Genomic DNA, 18,867 nt, shown 5'->3' with positions numbered 1-18,867 from the left:
ACGACATTACAGTACACGTTGAAACTACTGTAAGCAGACGAGTTAACAGAAGCAAATAGATAGTTGTTTCAACTCCGTATGGTGTTGTTAGAACATGGATAATGAATTGTATTTAACTGTCTATACTTCTGGTGTATTCCTATAGGATGTCGTGTCGAAAAAACATTATTTTCGGTCTAACCATTTTAAATTTCATTTGTGACAACAATGCCAAAACCATATTGGGTTCTGTTTCGACAACTGCTTCTCAGAGAGAATGGGGGCAGTTTATCACAACGTATTGTTTTCACGGTATGTATCTGATTTAATGTTTATTTTTTAGACAAAGATAAAAGAAATATACGCCTCGGCGATAGTTTAATTAATTGTCACTTTTAGCCAGTGTCGTCTGTCAAGGCACCACTACACAGTCACCCATTACAAGGGGAAGCAACTCTGATTTGTCACTGTGGTTCATTTTGTTTAACGTCCTATTAAAAGCTGAGGTCATTTAAGGACGTGTCTCCATGTGTGTTGTGTTAGTGTGTATGTGTGCTGGAGAAATGGTATGTTGGGGTACTTGCCTCCCTCTGATAGTGAGGATCTGATGCCGACTTTATAGTGCTATCTCACTGAAATACCATGCCGAAGGCACCCAGTACAACATTACGCCGGGTCACATTATACTGACAACGGTGAACCAGTTGTTTGCCATTACCCTTAATGTGTTTATTAATACACATATTTTGCGCATATTTTTGGTATCGTCATTTCTGTATGTGTATCGGCCATTTCAATGCCATAATGTAATTTTGAAATTATGGTTCGGGTAAACACTAGTAAAAAAAAAATCATGCATAAATACATGGTTTTATACTGCATGTAGAATAATATTGTGACAGGTTTCAATCTTACATAGGATTACAATCGCTTTCTAGAGGTAAAGCTGTGGTCTATATATAAATAAAAAGATGTGACAGGAGTGAAAAATGCAAAAAACCAGACCAGGATTTGAACCTGGGATCTATACTCGAGACATACACTTTATAACTGATCGAGCTAACCTAGCTTGTCATTGGCAATCGATCAAGTTCACTTCTGCCACAAATGTTACTTCTGATGGTTTATTGAGTTGGTTGGCAAATGTAACATTAGAAAAGACAAATGTAATAGAGATCCAATCCAATTCTTTGACAGACACTTTGACAAAATGAGCTTTCTAGTTACACATATATAGTATAAGCATGTATCCATAGCTTTTGTTAAAATGAAATATGATTGGTGTAACACCAAAAAAAAAAGGTGTCTGTTTAGGGTTCCCGACCGACCCTAGCTTTTTACCCCTGACCCAAAACGTTTTGATGAAAAAAAAAAACTGCTGATTTTCGAATTTTAGAAGGTTCCTTGCCTTTCAAAATGGCTTCCAGCTCCGTGTTGGGGCTAAATGTCATCATAGGGAGCACAATTTGCCTCCAAATGAACCTTGTTTATGTAATTCTTTGTTTTACATACAATAGTAGGGTCATAATCACATGACCAAAAATATACACACAAAAAAATTAAAAAAATCTGACCTACCTACCCTAGTTTTTTTGCCAATGCAACCCTAAACAGACCATATATTTTTTTGGCCTGACCGATCAACAAGGATATGGTTCCATACAGCATTACAGCCAAAACAGAAGAGATATATAGGGTAAATTAAATCATGGATATTATGTTATAGGGATCTGTTCCGTTAGACAACTCATCTATATGCATCATCATCATATCACAGACAGACAAGTTTTTCAGATGACTCAGCTGTATGATTGTTTCTAAAATTCATGCTTTTGTTCATGAGATATTGTATACAAACCTTTAGAGGACCATGTGGAAGATTAGCCTTTGGCTAAACATGTATTTTATCCTCAATAGATAAAGTTTATTATTATTATTATTATGTTACCTGTACAGGTGATATTGCATACTAAACCTTTGTTACCTGTACAGGTGATATTGTATACTAAACCTTTGTTACCTGTACATGTGTTGATGAGATATTAAACCTTTGTTACCTGTGTACAGGTGTTGATGAGATATTAAACCTTTGTTACCTGTGTACAGGTGTTGATGAGATATTAAACCTTTGTTACCTGTACAGGTGATATTGTATACTAAACCTTTGTTACCTGTACAGGTGTTGATGAGATACTAAACCTTTGTTACCTGTACAGGTGAAGCCTTGTTGAATTACACCCTGAACACCACTGGTAGCACACCACCGAAGCTGTACCTGTTCCTGAATGAGGACTGGCACGATGCTCTCCTGACTACATCTGACTGTCAACACAAACTCTCCAAGTCCCGGGCTGTGTGTAAGTTACCAATGCATTGGCAAGCCTTTTTGGTTACAACAGTCAAGTTAAGTGTTGATGATTTTTACAATTCTTAGAAAAAAAAGAAAACACTGAAGTCTCATAAATACATTAATAAATAGATGAAATTTATAAGTGCCTGTGATGTTATAAATGGCATTTCCTCCATTGTTCACCCATCGTCCAGCATCTACTTTTTCTGAAGGAAGAGGCCTAGGGTCATTACAATATTTCATAGCTTACTGGGGAGAAGGCAAGTCCTGTTGTTCAAATGACTGACCTTGATTTATTTTCAAAGTCACAGGAGTCAATTGTGTTAGAAGATAACCCCTTTCACTAATGGATTCCCGTAGACAGTAAATAAAACAACTTCCTGCTGACAACACGTCCCTGTATACTGGATTTGGGGCGGGATGGATCTAATATCTCTTTATTTCACTAAAGATAGTTTGCATAAGAAGAACTTGACAGAACGTTTTCTAAATATCTTTTTCTAAAAGGCCTAGTATGATAATTTGCCCAGATAGCATACATTCAAGGCGGTTCGACTAAATGAGCTTGACCAGTTTCAGTTTTTAAGGTTGCAATAATGAAATAATTCAAATTTTCCATTGAAGATTGAAAAGGTGTAGAATATTGATGTTATATCAGTTATTGACATAAATAAACAACACGCACAAAACGCTGTGTAACCGCCAATTTTATTGTTCAAACTCAGTCTGACCACGCTGTCGTGACGTCATACATATGTGTGCATGCACATACATACACAGAATACACAGACTTGTATAGTCTGTTTCAGAATACATATGATATGTTAACATTACCATTCATATTAAGCCTTAAGTGTTATATGGGGCAGCTTTAGTTTGACCTTGACCCTTTTTGAAGATCACAAATATGAAATGTTTGCCAAAATATTGCCAACAGCATTGAATGACAGGTGAGCGGTACAGGTCAATTGGACATCTTGGTTAATAAATGATTGAAAGTAATCTTCATGTATTATTATACAAAGATACTATCAAACTTTTAATCTTGATACATCTGATTCCAGATGAACTGAAGGGAACAAATGGCAGTATCACCATATCCCACTATAAACAGCCGCGCCTGTGGAACATCCTGTATGCCGATTCTTACACATGTGATGTTGACAGGCCACTGTTTCCTGGAGAATCTCCCAACTACATAGCCTACAAAATACAGCTGTTCAATCCTGATGCTCTCGGCAATCCCACCGAACATTTTGGTGATGACGAAACAGGTATCTATTGGTGAAAACAATTTTTATTTCAGCAAGTGTACCTTAAAACCCAATGAAGAATGAGAAAAATAGTATTTCTTAGAAATTTTTCATTACAGTACATTTTTAATATAGAATGTAATGATATATATATATATATGGGGCAAAGAAGTAATTCCAACAGTGTGGACAAGTTTAGGTTGTCAAATTTTCGGAGCGATCCGCTCCTTTATCAAGACACAGTGAAACAGAACAGTTACATGTACATATACATCATTGTATATAGATATAGACAGAACTTAATCAACAAGTGTTTGTATTGAAAATTGATTTAATATTATGTATTATTATCCTGGTTAAGATATAAAATGTAACTGAATGTAATTTCAGGTCTGTTGAGATTCTATCAGATGCTGATTCTGGCTTACTTTGTGATTGGGTGTATATTTGTTCCTCGCCTGCACGAGACACTGAAGAAGGGCGGGCCCATGCAGCTTGTGCTGATTCTACTGACCATATCTACTGGACTGCAAGCCCTGGGGGCCTTCACCATGATGATCCACCTACAGTGGTCAGTAGACTCGTCAGTTTTCAGTGTCAATCATGGGCGGATCTGTTTGCTGGTTTAGCCATTGACATCCCATGAAGACAACTCTGGTTAATTTCTGTGGGGAGCATGGACTTTTATTTCCTGTCCATCACACATATCATACAATTTCTTATTTAGAGGACTTAGCTCACATGGACTTTTATTTCCTGCCCATCACACATATCATACAATTTCTTATTTAGAGTACTTAGCTCACATGCAGACATTGAAAACTTACCAGCCAAACCTATATATTTATTGTAAATAAGGAAAATCTTAAACGCCCCATCATATAATCTAATGGTCCCAGGCATTGTTTTGTACACCCTTGCCTGTTACCAGAAATTCAGTCCCTTATATATTGGATTCCAAATTGTATTATCGGTTCTAAATCAAAGTAAAAGTAAATCTGAAGCAATTACAAAATGAATAGGCTATGGCTAGTAAAATAGGTACTAATTTCAGAAGCAATCTAAACTTATTTAGCAATCTTTGAGCGGGGATGTTGTTTTGTTTTGAAAGGGCAATTAGAGTAGTAAGGGGGAATAACTACAGTTATGTAATCCCATCTTCTCCCCACAGGTACTCCACAGATGGTATTGGTTCTCCTTTCCTGGAACTGCTTGCAGAATGTAAGTGTTATTTTGTACTTACCAATGTGATTTGCTACATGCTTGCAGTGTGTGAAATTGGAACTATTTTATTGAAGCCCAAACATCAAATTTGTATATATATAAACTCGACTCTGAACAAGTGAAATTGTGACTGTTTACGTGTCAGATCATCTAGGGTCAGATATGGTATTTGATTTCTCAAAATTCTAAATGAAATGTTTGATCTTTTACCAAAGGTGATAAATAAAGTGTATTCCAGTGGGAAAATATCATGTCAAACTCTATGAAAAGACAGAGGGCGTTGATTATTGCACATGTCAGATGAAATAAGTTTGTATTTGTACTGATTCTTTACAATTCTTTTGGTTCTTCAGCTTTTTAGCTCACATGAGAATTTGCTTTCGTCTATTGTCTGTCAACCTTTTTCTAAATTTTAAACTTGAGTTCAAAATCTTCTTAACCAATTTCGCTGAAACTTACTGTGGGTCCTGACTAATTCCTGTTGCTTTGGTCGATTTGAAATCATAAATGGTCACCGATACCATGGCAGTCATCTTGAAAGTCTGTTTTGAACATTCAATATGATCAGAATGATGTAAACACTATCGTGTCATAGTAGTAGACTAGTAGTGGTTTTTATGTTGTCTGTTCATCTTTTTTTGCTATTTAATTAGGTAATAAATCTCATTAAGTTTGAGGCCCTTTTTACCTCTTGTTCTTATATAATCTTGTTCAGGTCCTAATTTTTAAAACTTAACATATATTGATGAAACTAAAAAAATATACCTGCATCACCCCCAGGAGGTATGCAGTGCACTTTAATGTCTTTTCCTATTCATTTTCATTTCAAAATAGTATTAAAAATGTTTAGTTTTATTGTTATCACTTTACATGTAACGTGCTACCCCATTTTTCCATGCTATGAGATTTTGACCTGTTACAGTTGTTGATGTGCTGTCCCAGTTTGCTATGCTGTACATGCTGTTGAGCCTGAGTCTTGGCTGGACCCTGGGCACTTCCTACAGGTTCTCGCACCTACAGATAATCACCAAGAAACCTGCCGCCCGGGTCGTAGGGGTCATGGGGGTCATACAGGTAAGGCTACGTTGATACGTGTACAGGTCATTGAGTCAAAGGGGTCATGGGGGTCATACAGGTAAGGTTACATTGATACGTGTACAGGTCATTGGGTCATAGGGGTCATGGGGGTCATACAGGTAAGGTTACATTGATACATGTACAGGTCATTGAGTCAAAGGGGTCATACAGGTAAGGTTATATTGATGCATGTACAGGTCATTGGGTCGTAGGGGTCATGGGGGTCATACAGGTAAGGCTACATTGATACGTGTACAGGTCATTGAGTCGTAGGGGTCATGGGGGTCATACAGGTAAGGTTACATTGATACATGTACAGGTCATTGGGTCATAGGGGTCATACAGGTAAGGTTATATTGATACATGTACAGGTCATTGGGTCGAGTGGTCATTGGGGTCATACAGGTAAGGTTACATTGATACATGTACAGGTCATTGGGTCGTAGTGGTCATTGGGGTCATACAGGTAAGGTTACATTGATACGTGTACAGGTCATTGGGTGGAAGTGGTCATGGGGGTCATACAGGTAAGGTTACATTGATACATGTACAGGTCATTGGGTTGTAGTGGTGATTGGGGTCATACAGGTAGGGTTGCATTGATACATGTACAGGTCATTGGGTCGTAGGGGGTCATGGGGTCATACAGGTAAGGTTGACATGTGGACAGGTATGACATGATTTTAAAAGTCAGTATAGAGCTCATATAGAGATCATACAAGTAAATATACTCTGTAGATATCTTACAGGTAAACTTAGAGCTCATACAGATAAAAAATATTGAGATCAGTCAGTTACTGTCCGTATGTATATATATATATATATATATATCATATAGGTAAATATAGATGGCATACAGGTAAATAAAGAGGTCATACAGGTAAATATAGATGTCATACAGGTAAATAAAGAGGTTATACAGGTAAAAATATAGATCATACAGGTAAATAAAGAGGTTAAACAAGTAAAAATATAAATGTCATACAGATAAATATAAATGTCATGGGGATTGTACAGTACAGGCTAAATGTCATGGAGGTCACACAGGTATTGACAAACACATTTACACATGATCATCATTAAGACGCCTACTGTAAGGATCTTGTAGTCATTGGATGAAACAGGTAATGCTAGAGGTCATCAGGGTCATACAATTAAGTAACAGACTAACCTGAGCGAGTAGACTTTCGGGTGAACATCAAGAAATAGGCAGTGTGAGGGATATTTCAGTTTTACCTGCTTTAAATATGTTGACCCTTTCACCACTGTAGACCATAATGGACTCATCCAGATCGATGTATGGTAGAGTCTACTAAAGTTACCTAGGGGTGAAAGGGTTAACTGTCACAATAAGAGGCTCTGATTTGCATGACTTGTATACGTAGGCTGTGCTGTTTCTGTGGGAGCAGTATGCTGATAGAGAACATCGGATGTACCATGCACAGCGGAGCTATGGTGGGCTTGCTCTCGTCTTCCTTCGTATCCTGCTGGCTGCTTTGTTTGCCTGGAACCTACAGAGCACTGTGGCCTCTGAGAGGAGTGCTCTGAGGAGGGAATTTTACAAGTCTTTTACAAAGGTAGAGTAGTCTGATGGGGGGTAAAACAACTTAATATATACTTATATATATATATTTTACAACGATGATGAAAAAAGTTTATTTCAACTTATATTAATCATTCTTGTTGGCATGGATGTTAATATGAGGGGTTACTGGAGTACCCTTAAAAACAACTTATTTATGTAGTCATTAAATTTGCATGTTTCACAAAAGGTATCAACTTGATTTCCTTCCTTTGCGAGGACTGAATATGGAATAAGAACAGTTTTACATACCTTTTTTCTGTGTTTTTGAAAATTTGAATTTTCGTATCAACTTTTCTCATGGTGCCTGTACTGGTTCAGGTAATTAATAGACCTGCCCCATCCCACTGCATGATCATGTGAGGCTACTGATGTAGCCCTCCTGAATCAGGGGCTTACCTCTGTGTTTCTGCTTAGAAAATTTGGGGTCATATTACAAATTGAAATTGCTGTACCATTTACAACAGCTGGGATATTTACAGGGTTCGAACAGGCCTTGAAAAGCCCAAAGGGTGAAAATAAAACTTTTTACTACAATTTTTACTACCTAAATGATTGTTTAACTTTGTTTGTATATATTGATTTTGGTGGTTTTGTGGTGTTATTCCCATCAAAATGAAATCAGAAAATATAAGAAAATGAAATATTTGTTACAAGTCAATATCTAGATGTTGGAGTATAAGGTTGTTTTGTGTTTAATTGGTGAGTTTAGGGACCTCCTTTTCTACATGTGACCTCTGACCATTTTGGTTTGAGCATGTGACCTTGTTTTACCCTATTGTGTTTATAGACTGTTAAGACTTAAATGAACATTCGATCCTGACATGATAATGCAAAAACAATGGCCATACCTTGTGAAGACTTCTAAGTTATTAGTTAACAGTGGTTAATTCATTGTATTCCCTATTGATATACGATGGTGTTTATCTCCTTTCAGTGTTGTATGCTGTGGTTTCTCTGTTATCCTGTCATTGTTGTGGTTTCCTGGGTATTATACGAATACCTTAGATACAAGGTGAGTCTTCACACGAGTACTCATCAGTCAGTGGAGCTCAGTAACAAGTTCTAGATCACAGCTACCCAATATCTACATAATACTTGGAGAATTGTGTATTTCGCTTGGCAGCAAGTTCCTGACAAAACTTGTCAATGACTGGCAGGTATATCAATGTTAATATTGTAAATTATTCACATCATTCCAGTTTTACAGTTTTCTAGCAAAGTATAAGTAGCACATGCAAATCTTTTTTTGTTTTTATTTGCAGATGATAACAATGGCTGTGGTGCTATGTCAGTGTTTCGCGGTGGCCATGTTGTATAAATTATTTCTGTCCCGGAGTCTGTACTGGGAAATATCAGCTCTGTCCAGTACCCTGCCACTGAGGATAGATAAAAACTTTGGTATGAAGGCATACTCCTGACAGAAATGCTTCTGTCATTATGTGTTTGAGAGGGTAGAAATTGTCTCTTTTCTTTTGTGAGTCATATATAAATGGTTGTTCATAAATCGAACAAATCTGTTTGATGTCTTTTGAATTTCAGGTATTTTAATAGATTTAAGTTTATGCTTTATTTTATGAACGAAAGTGTTTGTGGACATGAATGCTACTTTGAATTTAAACCCCAAGTGAAGTTGATATCTGTACATGTGCTAGTGAAGTAGTATATTACACACGCACAGTGTAATATTACTTATTGCATGATAACAATATTGTATAGCTTTATATGTAAAACAGCAAAGAATACAAAGTTGATATCTCTGTACATGTACTAGTGAAGCAGTATATTACACAGTGTAATATTATTTATTGCATGATAACAATATTGTATAGCTTTATATGTAAAACAGCAAAGAATACAAAAGAAATAGAAGTTGACAGGACCACTTTCATTCTTTAATTTCGTGCAAACCTCATTTTGCAAACGATGGCTGTGTGGGCTTCATTCATGAATACTTGAATTTGCTTCTCAGAGGATGCTATTTAGATATTGATATTATTTCTGGAAATAATCATTGCTAATGAAAGCTAACAATGTCTTACATAAACTAATATTAGTGGTTTACAGTGTCTTATCCTGATTGTGCACTTTTGAAATAGGAATTTACTTTCGAGCCAATTATTGTGCTAGTTATACTGGTCTAATATCACCTAATAGATCTGCCTTGTAATCATGTAAGTTTGAATTTTGTTCCGGTTGAATGAAAAGTCCAAAGCTGGTGACAACATAATTTTATCCTTGTTGATATAAAAATGCAAGAATTTCTTTTAATGTTGAAAACATGAACTTTTGTCCTACTGCTATACAAGTGGATATTTCCCTGGGTGGAATGTTTATATATTTGGAAAAGTCTCTTCAGATTTGATAGTTGTGAAAATAGATTGGGTCGTCACCCCTGAAATTTCATAATGAACTATTTATTCCAAGCTTTGAATTGGAAGAGTTCAACTGTGTCTTCAGGGGTGAATGTGTTAATAGATTAAAAATCAAATGTGTCACAGAATAAGTGTTCTGAGAAGCTCAATAGTGTGTGTCTCAATAGTGAACCGTTCAGTTGTTTGCCTTCATCTCTCTTTTAGATTGGCTGAATATGTAGAACACTTGACCAGCAATACCTGGTAGTAATTTGCAGTTCTGAAACTGACTCCTTGCAAATGCAAATCATAGAGTGATTGATGTGTGGCACCAAAGTGCTTGTTAACAGGGGTGATCTATTGACTTGTCTTTGTCACTATAGGTAAGCTTTATGACGCAGAATAACAGGAAATACTTCATTATGTGCAGAGTTGCAGTGCCCATTGGTGGAATTTGAGGTTTAAATCTCTAAAATCCTTCTTCTTCAGTACCATTGGAGGGATTCTATGTAATAAGAATAATTTCCCATGGTTGCTTTAGTATCTAGGTTAGCGATCCCAACTTTGTATCTATATTATATCTATATGCACATACACTATTTGAGAAAAAAGAAATATTTATACAAATATGATTGATAAACTACAGATACATGAACAGGGTAATATAGCAGTTCATTAGCTGGTGAATCATTCTTCCTCATAGAATTCTAATTACATGCACAAAATCCATTTTAAGTGTAAATTGTGTTAAGTAAAATCTGGAAATCTGGCCCCAATGTCAAACTTAAGTTGCGTTATCTCCTCTAAACTGAGGTAGAAAATTCTGATCTTTTATAAAACATTTATCAACAGACACTTCAATTTGTGATTGATTCTCTGGCTACTTTTGTACTGAAAGACATAATACTGGACATAATGTATTTATATATATGATCAGAAAATGTGTGGATTTTGAGGTTTGTGACTGGGCCCTGTATAAAACAGGACATTAATCCAACTCTAAAGACATTATCATGCAAATTAAACCTGTGTAATCTGGACACTTGTATAAATGAGACACTCAACTAGGTCCCACTCTATAGAGATTTTGTTGAACTTGACAATTCAGAATGAAAATATTGGTCCCAGTGTGATCTGTTCAGACATGTTTCACCATTATATAATATTAGTCTGAACATATAATCATCTGTTCTATAAACTGTGAAGTGTTATGTTTCTATCCCATAATTTATTATTAACAGCTCATTTCCTATCATGAAATGTGGTGACCATGTAATATGTCATCAGGTATTTTTTATTGTGAACTTTGAACCTCAATGTTTAGGTTGTGGGTGATGGTGAGAATCTCCATCTATTTGTTTAATTTGAGATACTTTGAGGACATGTTGTTAAGTAACAATGTAACATCGTGTCTTCCTTTGTTTTTTCTCTGTAATACTATTAGACAAAAACGTCACATTACTGTAGGTCTGTCAGTGTGTATGATATCGTGATTACCAACACTCGTCAAATTTCATGATACATCCAAGACCTATAACAAAATAATAATATACAACATTTGATATAGGTTTATATATAAGCCACTCTAAATCGTTTCACAGTACAGAGATTGCAATTAATACAATTAGCATATACATTAATCAATACAATTTTGAGGAATTCGCAGGAGCTGCCTTATCAGGCGCTAACTACTAGTCCTATGCCACCTGGCTAATATCTCCCTAATTAGCAGTGTATGGCTGTGTGTGTGCTAGAGATGTAATGTGTTCTGTTTGTAGTGGGACTGTGCTTCCAACGGCATCATTGATAGTGCCTCCTCACTTGAATGCTACAGCACAGATACCGCAACATCCACTCCAGACCAATTTATACTTCACCTGGGTTGTTGGAGTTTTGTGGGCAGGAGATAAATAATTCTCTTAATATATACGACGACTTCAGGAATCGAACCCCCGGCTGCCAACGTGGACAGCCTGAGTTTTTACCATTCGACCAATCCGCCCATAAACATACATCCAATTTAGGTCACTGTGACCTGTATTTTCTGCTTCAAACATTTTTTTACACTTTGCGTAGCTCCATTTCTTGGGTTAGTTTTCACTGTGTAGAGGAATGTTTTTACAGAATACCCGGGGTAAGGTGAGAGTCTTCACTGTGTAGAGGAATGTTTTTACAGAATACCCGGGGTAGGGTGAGAGTCTTCATTGCGTAGAGGAACATACCTGGAAACAAACCATTCTTGCTTGTAGGTAAAACTGTCTAATCCAACCTCTTGTTTATTCCTCCACCCTGTCTTCCATAGTAATATAATCCCATTTGTAATGGAAACTTACCAAATAAGATGGCAGGCCCTGTCTGATCTAACCAATAGTTGTGTCCCACTGGGATTCAGATTAAACAAGTTCCACTACCTGTTTTACCCCTGGTCTGAAGGCTACCTATCCAGGGCTTGATAACATCATCATTATTTCATTGATAGTTTTGAGTGTTCATAATGATTTAATACTTTTAGTGTTCAAATAATTTTACATCATGTTTACTACAGTGTATACCTCAATCTTTATGTTGGGAAAAACTCTTTCATCATATACATTTATGTAATTTTGTTTCAAAGTTTAGTTTACAATTTCCCGAAATGTGTCGATTATTTCAGTTTAAGCTATTTTGGAGCCACGGTAGTCCAGTGGTAGGACCGTGGGCTCGTGACCGAAGAGTTGCGGGTTCCCGCTAGGCCCGCAATGTGTTGTATCTGTGAGCAAGATACTTTACTCTGCTTGTTCCAGTCAACTCAACTGTAAATGAGTACGTGGTTGGGCAGTGGTGGAATTGTTGAATGCTAGCTGTTAGCGCCGAAATGGCAGCACCGGCTGTATGCTCCCCAGGGAGTTGATAAATGTATTGGCTGGTTGCAAAGGCCTTATAACCACGGATAATAATTTGGGAACCGCTTTGAGATGACCTACGAACTAGGTTGTGATAAGGCAGTATATAAGAACCTCCAATTATTATTATTTTATTATTATTATTATTTTGATGACCAATATCTTAATGATTATGATAAACTAGAATACTATTTTTCCAGGAGTTATGGCCCTTGAAACTTTTCAATTTCTACTTGAGGTTTTAGCACTATATCAAATGTTGATGTGTTGGCATATCCACAGAAATGCAATAGACAAGAATATACCCGGTTCAGGTACAGGAACTTATTTGGTACAATCACAATTTAGCACAAAATTTAAAGCACAAAGATGCTTAAATAAGACTACCGCTAATTTACAGTAGCCTGTACAAATCTCAAGGCAGTAGACTAAGTCGGTGTCAGAAATAATATTTGTCTTCTCCACTTTGTGTAGTATGTACTACATCAACTGATATCTTACCAATATTGTATTCCATGTTGATGTTTTGTGAGGAGACTGGGAGTAACTTGTTGAATAAAAAATACATTTTTTTGTAAAAAAAATCTACATTGTATGTTGGCATTGTCTTTTCAAAACAGAATCCTATAATTGTTCAATTGAGTGGAGTGTGTTGACATCCCATGTTAGGAACCATTAACTAACTTGAAAATTTTACATTCCTATACTATTGTGTATTGACTGAAGTTCATGTTATATTGATGGACAAACATGAATAATAATCTATTCCTGTTTACCAGGGGTTTGTTTTGTGGAACAGTTTTTACTCCACCTGGCATGAAGTGCCTGAGAGCTTGTTGTAGCAGCATCTGTCGCCTGCCTGAGAGCTTGCTGTATGGTGCAGCATCTGTCGCCTGCCTGAGAGCTTGTTGTATGGTGCAGCATCTGTCTCCTGCCTGAGAGCTTGTTGTATGGTGCAGCATCTGTCTCCTGCCTGAGAGCTTGTTGTATGGTGCAGCATCTGTCTCCTGCCTGAGAGCTTGTTGTATGGTGCAGCATCTGTCTCCTGCCTGAGAGCTTGTTGTATGGTGCAGCATCTGTCTCCTGCCTGAGAGCTTGTTGTATGGTGCAGCATCTGTCTCCTGCCTGAGAGCTTGTTGTATGGTGCAGCATCTGTCGCCTGCCTTCAACTTTTTTCTTTGAAGGACTTCTTCCTGAGAACTGAATGACCCAATGTCCTGACATTTAGCTAATAGGTGCCTTGGATTTAATGTTAAGTTTCTTAATATGAATGGCCTTGACCTACTTTTAAGGTCACATGGTCAAGTATGTTAAAAACATTTTCTTAATGACCACTTACAGTGCAATGATACTTGGATATAATATGGGAGCCAGCTGTGAGACTCTTTTTCTTTTATATTGTGTTTAGTCACAAGTCAACATTGAGCATTGACCAGAGTCAAAGTTATACTAAGTTGGTAAAAGGCTTCAGAAACCTTCCTCTTATGTTCCAAAAGGCCCAGGGTCTTGATATTTGGCCAGTAAGTACTTGGGTAAGAGCGCTATAAAATGTACTCGAATAAATTACCTTGACCTACTTTCAAATTCACAGGGTTCAAATATGTTCAATCTTAAAGCAAGTTTTCTTAAAGGTTCTGTGAAATGTACACATACAGATCTTGACCAGATTTGCTATGAAATGCTGGGTTAGGGATGAATATTTTGTGATATTGCCTCAATAACTAGGTGAGTGAAACAGTCCTTCTGTGAATCATTTTAGAAAAAAGTATTGGTGGTTCTTAACATGCTTTGTCAGTTCTGGGATCCTGGAAAATACTCTGGACTTGAGATCCAAATTTTAAACAAAAGTACAGAAATGTCCTTTAGAACTTCATTTTAATTTGGTGGGAAAAGTCTATACATAAAGTACCTATTAATATGTACTTAACATATAATACCCATTATTTGACATATACTGTAATACCCATTGATATGTACTTAACATATATTACCCATTGATATATACTATACATATAATACCCATTAATATGTACTTTACATATATTACCCATTAATATGTACTTAACATATAAAACCCGTTACTTGACATATACTGTAATACCCATTGATATGTACTTTACATATATTACCCATTGATATATACTATACATATATTACCCATTAATATGTACTTTACATATAATACCCATTAATATATAATTTCATGTAAATTTTTGAACATGCCACTGAAAAATTACACATAATCCCAGGAAATAGTCAAAAGAAACAAGAGGCCCATGGGCCTGAACAGTTACCGGAGTCCTACAGTATTTATTTTTGTTGTTGAAATATGTACCAATTTGAGTAAAAAATTGTTAAATATAACGTTAACTTAAGTTTGTCAGGACCATGAGCTGATCATTCCTAGACCGATTTTCAGTTAGATCGGCCTATCAAAACTTGTTTCTAAGTTTGAAATAGGTATTTTCAAAATAGCAGCCGTGGCGGCCATATTGGATTTCTGATCGACCCGAAAAATAACAACACTTTGTCAGGACCATGAGTCGATCATTCCTACCAACTTTTAGTTCAATTGGCCCAGCAGAACTTGACTCTAAGTTTGAAATAGATTTTCAAAATGGCGGCCGTGGTGGCCATATTGGATTTCTGATCGACCTGAAAAATAACAGCACTTGGTCAGGGAGATGTCAGTAACCTTCCCATGAAATATTAATGAAATCCCTTTGCCAGAATTTCAGCTTAAGTTGAAAATGTAAAATGTTAACGGACGACAGACGACAGACGAAAAGGATTACTCTATGATATTGGAATCGATCACCTCAGTGGTAGCTGTTCGACTGACAACTGAAAACAATGGAGGAAAAACTTGCAGCCATGAGTTAGTTGTGTCTTGGGATTGGAGCTCTTTTCCACAATCTTGTTCATATCGCTATTTTTTTTTTTTTTTTACACAAATGAAAGAAAAACCAATCATCAGTAAATCTTTTTAATGAAAATTATGATCCTTCGTGTTTTATTTATGCTATTTCAAATAAACATATCACTTGTAAAAATAACAGTCAAACATGGTCATTCATACGAGATTCATACATCATAACTAATTATACACACAACCATTTACCTTGCTTTCTTAACACTGATTCCTCAAAAACACAGTCACACTGTATTAACACTGATTCCTCAAAAACACAGTCACACTGTAGTAAAGTATAAAGTGTTTCCATTTTGCTGCCTTGTCGTAGTACACAAGTACACATTCTGTTGCCAGAGAGTGTAAACGTATGCACCTCTGTTACCAGGGTGTGTAAACGTACGCACCTCTGTTACCAGGGGGTGTAAACGTACGCACCTCTGTTACCAGGGAGTGTAAACATACACACCTCTGTTACCAGGGAGTGTAAACATACACACCTCTGTTGCCAGGGTGTGTAAACATACACACCTCTGTTGCCAGGGTGTGTAAACGTACGCACCTCTGTTACCAGGGGGTGTAAACGTACGCACCTCTGTTACCAGGGAGTGTAAACCTACACACCTCCTGTTACTAGGGAGTGTAAACGTACGCACCTCTGTTACCGGAGAGTGTAAACCTACACACCTGTTACCAGGGAGTGTAAACATACACACCTCCTGTTACTAGGGAGTGTAAACCTACGCACCTCTGTTACCGGAGAGTGTAAACCTACACACCTGTTACCAGGGAGTGTAAACATACACACCTCCTGTTACTAGGGAGTGTAAACCTACAGACCTCTGTTACCGGAGAGTGTAAACCTACACACCTGTTACCAGGGAGTGTAAACATACACACCTCTGTTACTAGGGAGTGTAAACCTACAGACCTCTGTTACCAGGGAGTGTAAACCTACACACCTTTGTTACCATAGAGATTTAAATATAGAGACTTCTTATGTAAATTTCATGCTGTTTATGTGTCTGCATTAATTTTTTCCCCAACAGGTATAATTGTGTACCTAACAAATGTGTCGGTATCAGAGCTCACAAAACTTCACCAACATGTAACATGCTTCTTGTGAACATGTAGAATGAACACAGCCCAATGTTTACAGTATTGTACACACTAACATTACACCCATCCTTATCTATTCCTGGGCCTTCTGTACTCCTCCCCACTGTTACGGTACCTGTCCTTTGATCTGTGTCGCTCCTCATCCTCGTGAAATTGTTTCCTGTTGTCTGCCTGGCGGTTGTCACTTCTATCCCTTTTCCTAACATCGTCCCTTCCCCGTTCTCGTTCATCATATCTGTTTCTATCCCCTCCCCTCCCATCCATCCTCTCGTTTCTACCCCGCTCCCTTCCCAAGTCCTCCCTGCCTTGGACCCTGCCGTGGACCCTCCCCCTGTCACTGCTTCTGTCTCTATTATTTATAAACTGATCCTCTCTGTTTGTCTGCTGCCTTCCTACATCCATCTCTCTATCCCTCTTACCCCTCTCCCTTTCATCTCCACCCTTTATCTCTCTATCCCATGGCCCCATGTCCCCCAGTCTCCCTCTATCATTATATCTGCTCTCACTTGTGCCATTGCTTGTCCTGTTGCCACTAGATGGAGCTCCGTCTCTTTGGCTCCACCTCCAGCCACTGTCAGCTAAAGCCTTATCGTACCCACGATCCACTTTTTCTGTTTTAACTTTCACATTTTTCTTGTCATTATCCATTGACTCTCCACCACTGTCACTAGAGACTGGCTTTGTGCTCTTCTCTTTCTTCTTTTTCTTCTCTTTCTTTTTCTTCGATTTCTTGTGTTTTTCTTTGAAATTAAAACAGATTTTATGATTTTCACAAATCACAAATGATGTCGTAAAGTCAAAATAATGAAAGTAATATTTGTACTGACTGTAACATTCTACTTGATAGTTGATTTTAAACTTTCAAGCAAATCAAGTAGACACCGTAGTACAGAACCTTCCGTTATGATTGCCACCCTTCCCCAATTCCTGTACAAACCCCCACACGGTTGTATTTTGTGAATGCATGTCCAGTTTAGAAGTTAAAGAGAAGGAATCTGTTATTCCTCCGATATCTAGAATTTACAAATCTAGCATTCCATATTTTAGTGTCATTTCACATTCATAAATAGAAATGCTGGTATTTCAAATTCCTTAAAAAAAGCGAATTTAAATACCGATATAAATATTGACCAGTGATCTGTAAGAAGATAGTAAAACCATTCAGTATCACCAGAAGTTGGTACTTAACAAGAATGTCGGATATTTCTCCTAGTTCAGTCCAATTTGAATCCAATGAAAGCATATTTTAAAGCTAAATTAATTCCACTCCAGGATATTTTCAGAGACTAAAGAATTTTGTAAAGGTAATGTGCAAACCTTTGACAAAGGACATGCACAAAACTAATATATAATGCCTTCAGATATAAAAGTAAAAACTGCCTAAACTTTTTCAAAGAAAAGTCCTGCGTTTTTTCCGACATTATCAAAAGCATTTCTGGTATACATTCTAAGGATACGAATGGTATGATGTGAAGCAAACTGTCTTTCTCTGTTTTGACCTTCAAAATCCCATACCGAGGGTCTGTACAGTGACCAGCAGTACAGTACATGGTGGCTGTGTGTGGTATAGGACAGTTACAAATTCAAGGGTTCTTGTCTTTTACCTGACCTCAACTTGCCCGGACAATATTTGTATCCTCAACCAAACATCTTACCTTTACTGTTAATCAAATCAACCAACAGCACTGTGAAGATACATGGCATTGGTCGATACTATTCAGTTCTGAAGCTATGCTCTGTTATTCTAGCACTGTTCTTTGTTCTACCACTGGTGATATTTCTTTGATACTGGCAAAACAACCATAGATATATTTATGGTTAAATGTTGCCAATATCAGCAGGAACATAGGATTATGTCAATTTATTTTCAATTCACCTTTTTTTTCTTTCTTCATTGATAAAATGAGATCGTCTTCCTCGTCTTCTTCTTCATCCTCGGACAGTTGCGGTGCACATCCCTCCGCCCGGAGTTTTTGTGTTGCCTCATCCTCGTCTCCATGTTCCTTGGGTTGTCTGTATCCTTCCACATGGTCTACACGTATCGTCCTGTTCAGTAACTGGTGAAAAAGAACAACTTTGTAAGTAGGGTACAACATAGACCTTATAGATAACACTAGTCACTGACAAAGCTAGATA

At 37.1% G+C, this 18,867-nt stretch overlaps 2 protein-coding genes across 2 annotated transcripts; one reads left to right on the top strand and one right to left on the bottom strand.

The window, feature by feature from the left end:
• The first annotated feature begins 23 nt into the window (after positions 1–23).
• On the top strand, positions 24–11,618 carry LOC110467242 (integral membrane protein GPR180-like). The gene is made up of 9 exons (XM_021524278.1): positions 24–291; positions 2,196–2,336; positions 3,394–3,603; positions 3,973–4,153; positions 4,754–4,803; positions 5,729–5,880; positions 7,269–7,460; positions 8,403–8,480; positions 8,731–11,618. Exons 1-9 carry the CDS (start codon positions 147–149, stop codon positions 8,884–8,886), a joined length of 1,305 nt encoding a protein of 434 aa, XP_021379953.1. The 5' UTR covers positions 24–146; the 3' UTR covers positions 8,887–11,618.
• Positions 11,619–15,674: 4,056 nt separating this feature from the next.
• Positions 15,675–18,788, bottom strand: LOC110467452 (RNA-binding motif protein, X-linked 2-like; the record flags this gene model as incomplete). Its single annotated transcript, XM_021524632.1, has 2 exons — positions 15,675–17,471; positions 18,608–18,788. Coding segments are annotated over 2 exons (852 nt in total), but the record flags the coding sequence as incomplete, so codon positions are not given.
• Positions 18,789–18,867: the final 79 nt, after the last annotated feature.

Source organism: Mizuhopecten yessoensis, unplaced genomic scaffold (genome assembly GCF_002113885.1).
Source record: "Mizuhopecten yessoensis strain PY_sf001 unplaced genomic scaffold, ASM211388v2 scaffold1741, whole genome shotgun sequence".
Taxonomy (NCBI): domain Eukaryota; kingdom Metazoa; phylum Mollusca; class Bivalvia; order Pectinida; family Pectinidae; genus Mizuhopecten; species Mizuhopecten yessoensis.
This window is presented reverse-complemented; position numbering and strand designations above follow the sequence as displayed.

What these genes read in the sequence shown, in the direction of transcription:
- LOC110467242 (XM_021524278.1), top strand. Translation starts at nt 147, where the DNA reads ATGTCGTGTCGAAAAAACATTATTTTCGGTCTAACCATTTTAAATTTC. An exon ending in TTTTGGTGATGACGAAACAG is followed by an intron (nt 3,604 to 3,972) that starts GTATCTATTGGT and finishes ATGTAATTTCAG; the next exon opens with GTCTGTTGAGATTCTATCAG. An exon ending in ACGAATACCTTAGATACAAG is followed by an intron (nt 8,481 to 8,730) that starts GTGAGTCTTCAC and finishes TTTTATTTGCAG; the next exon opens with ATGATAACAATGGCTGTGGT.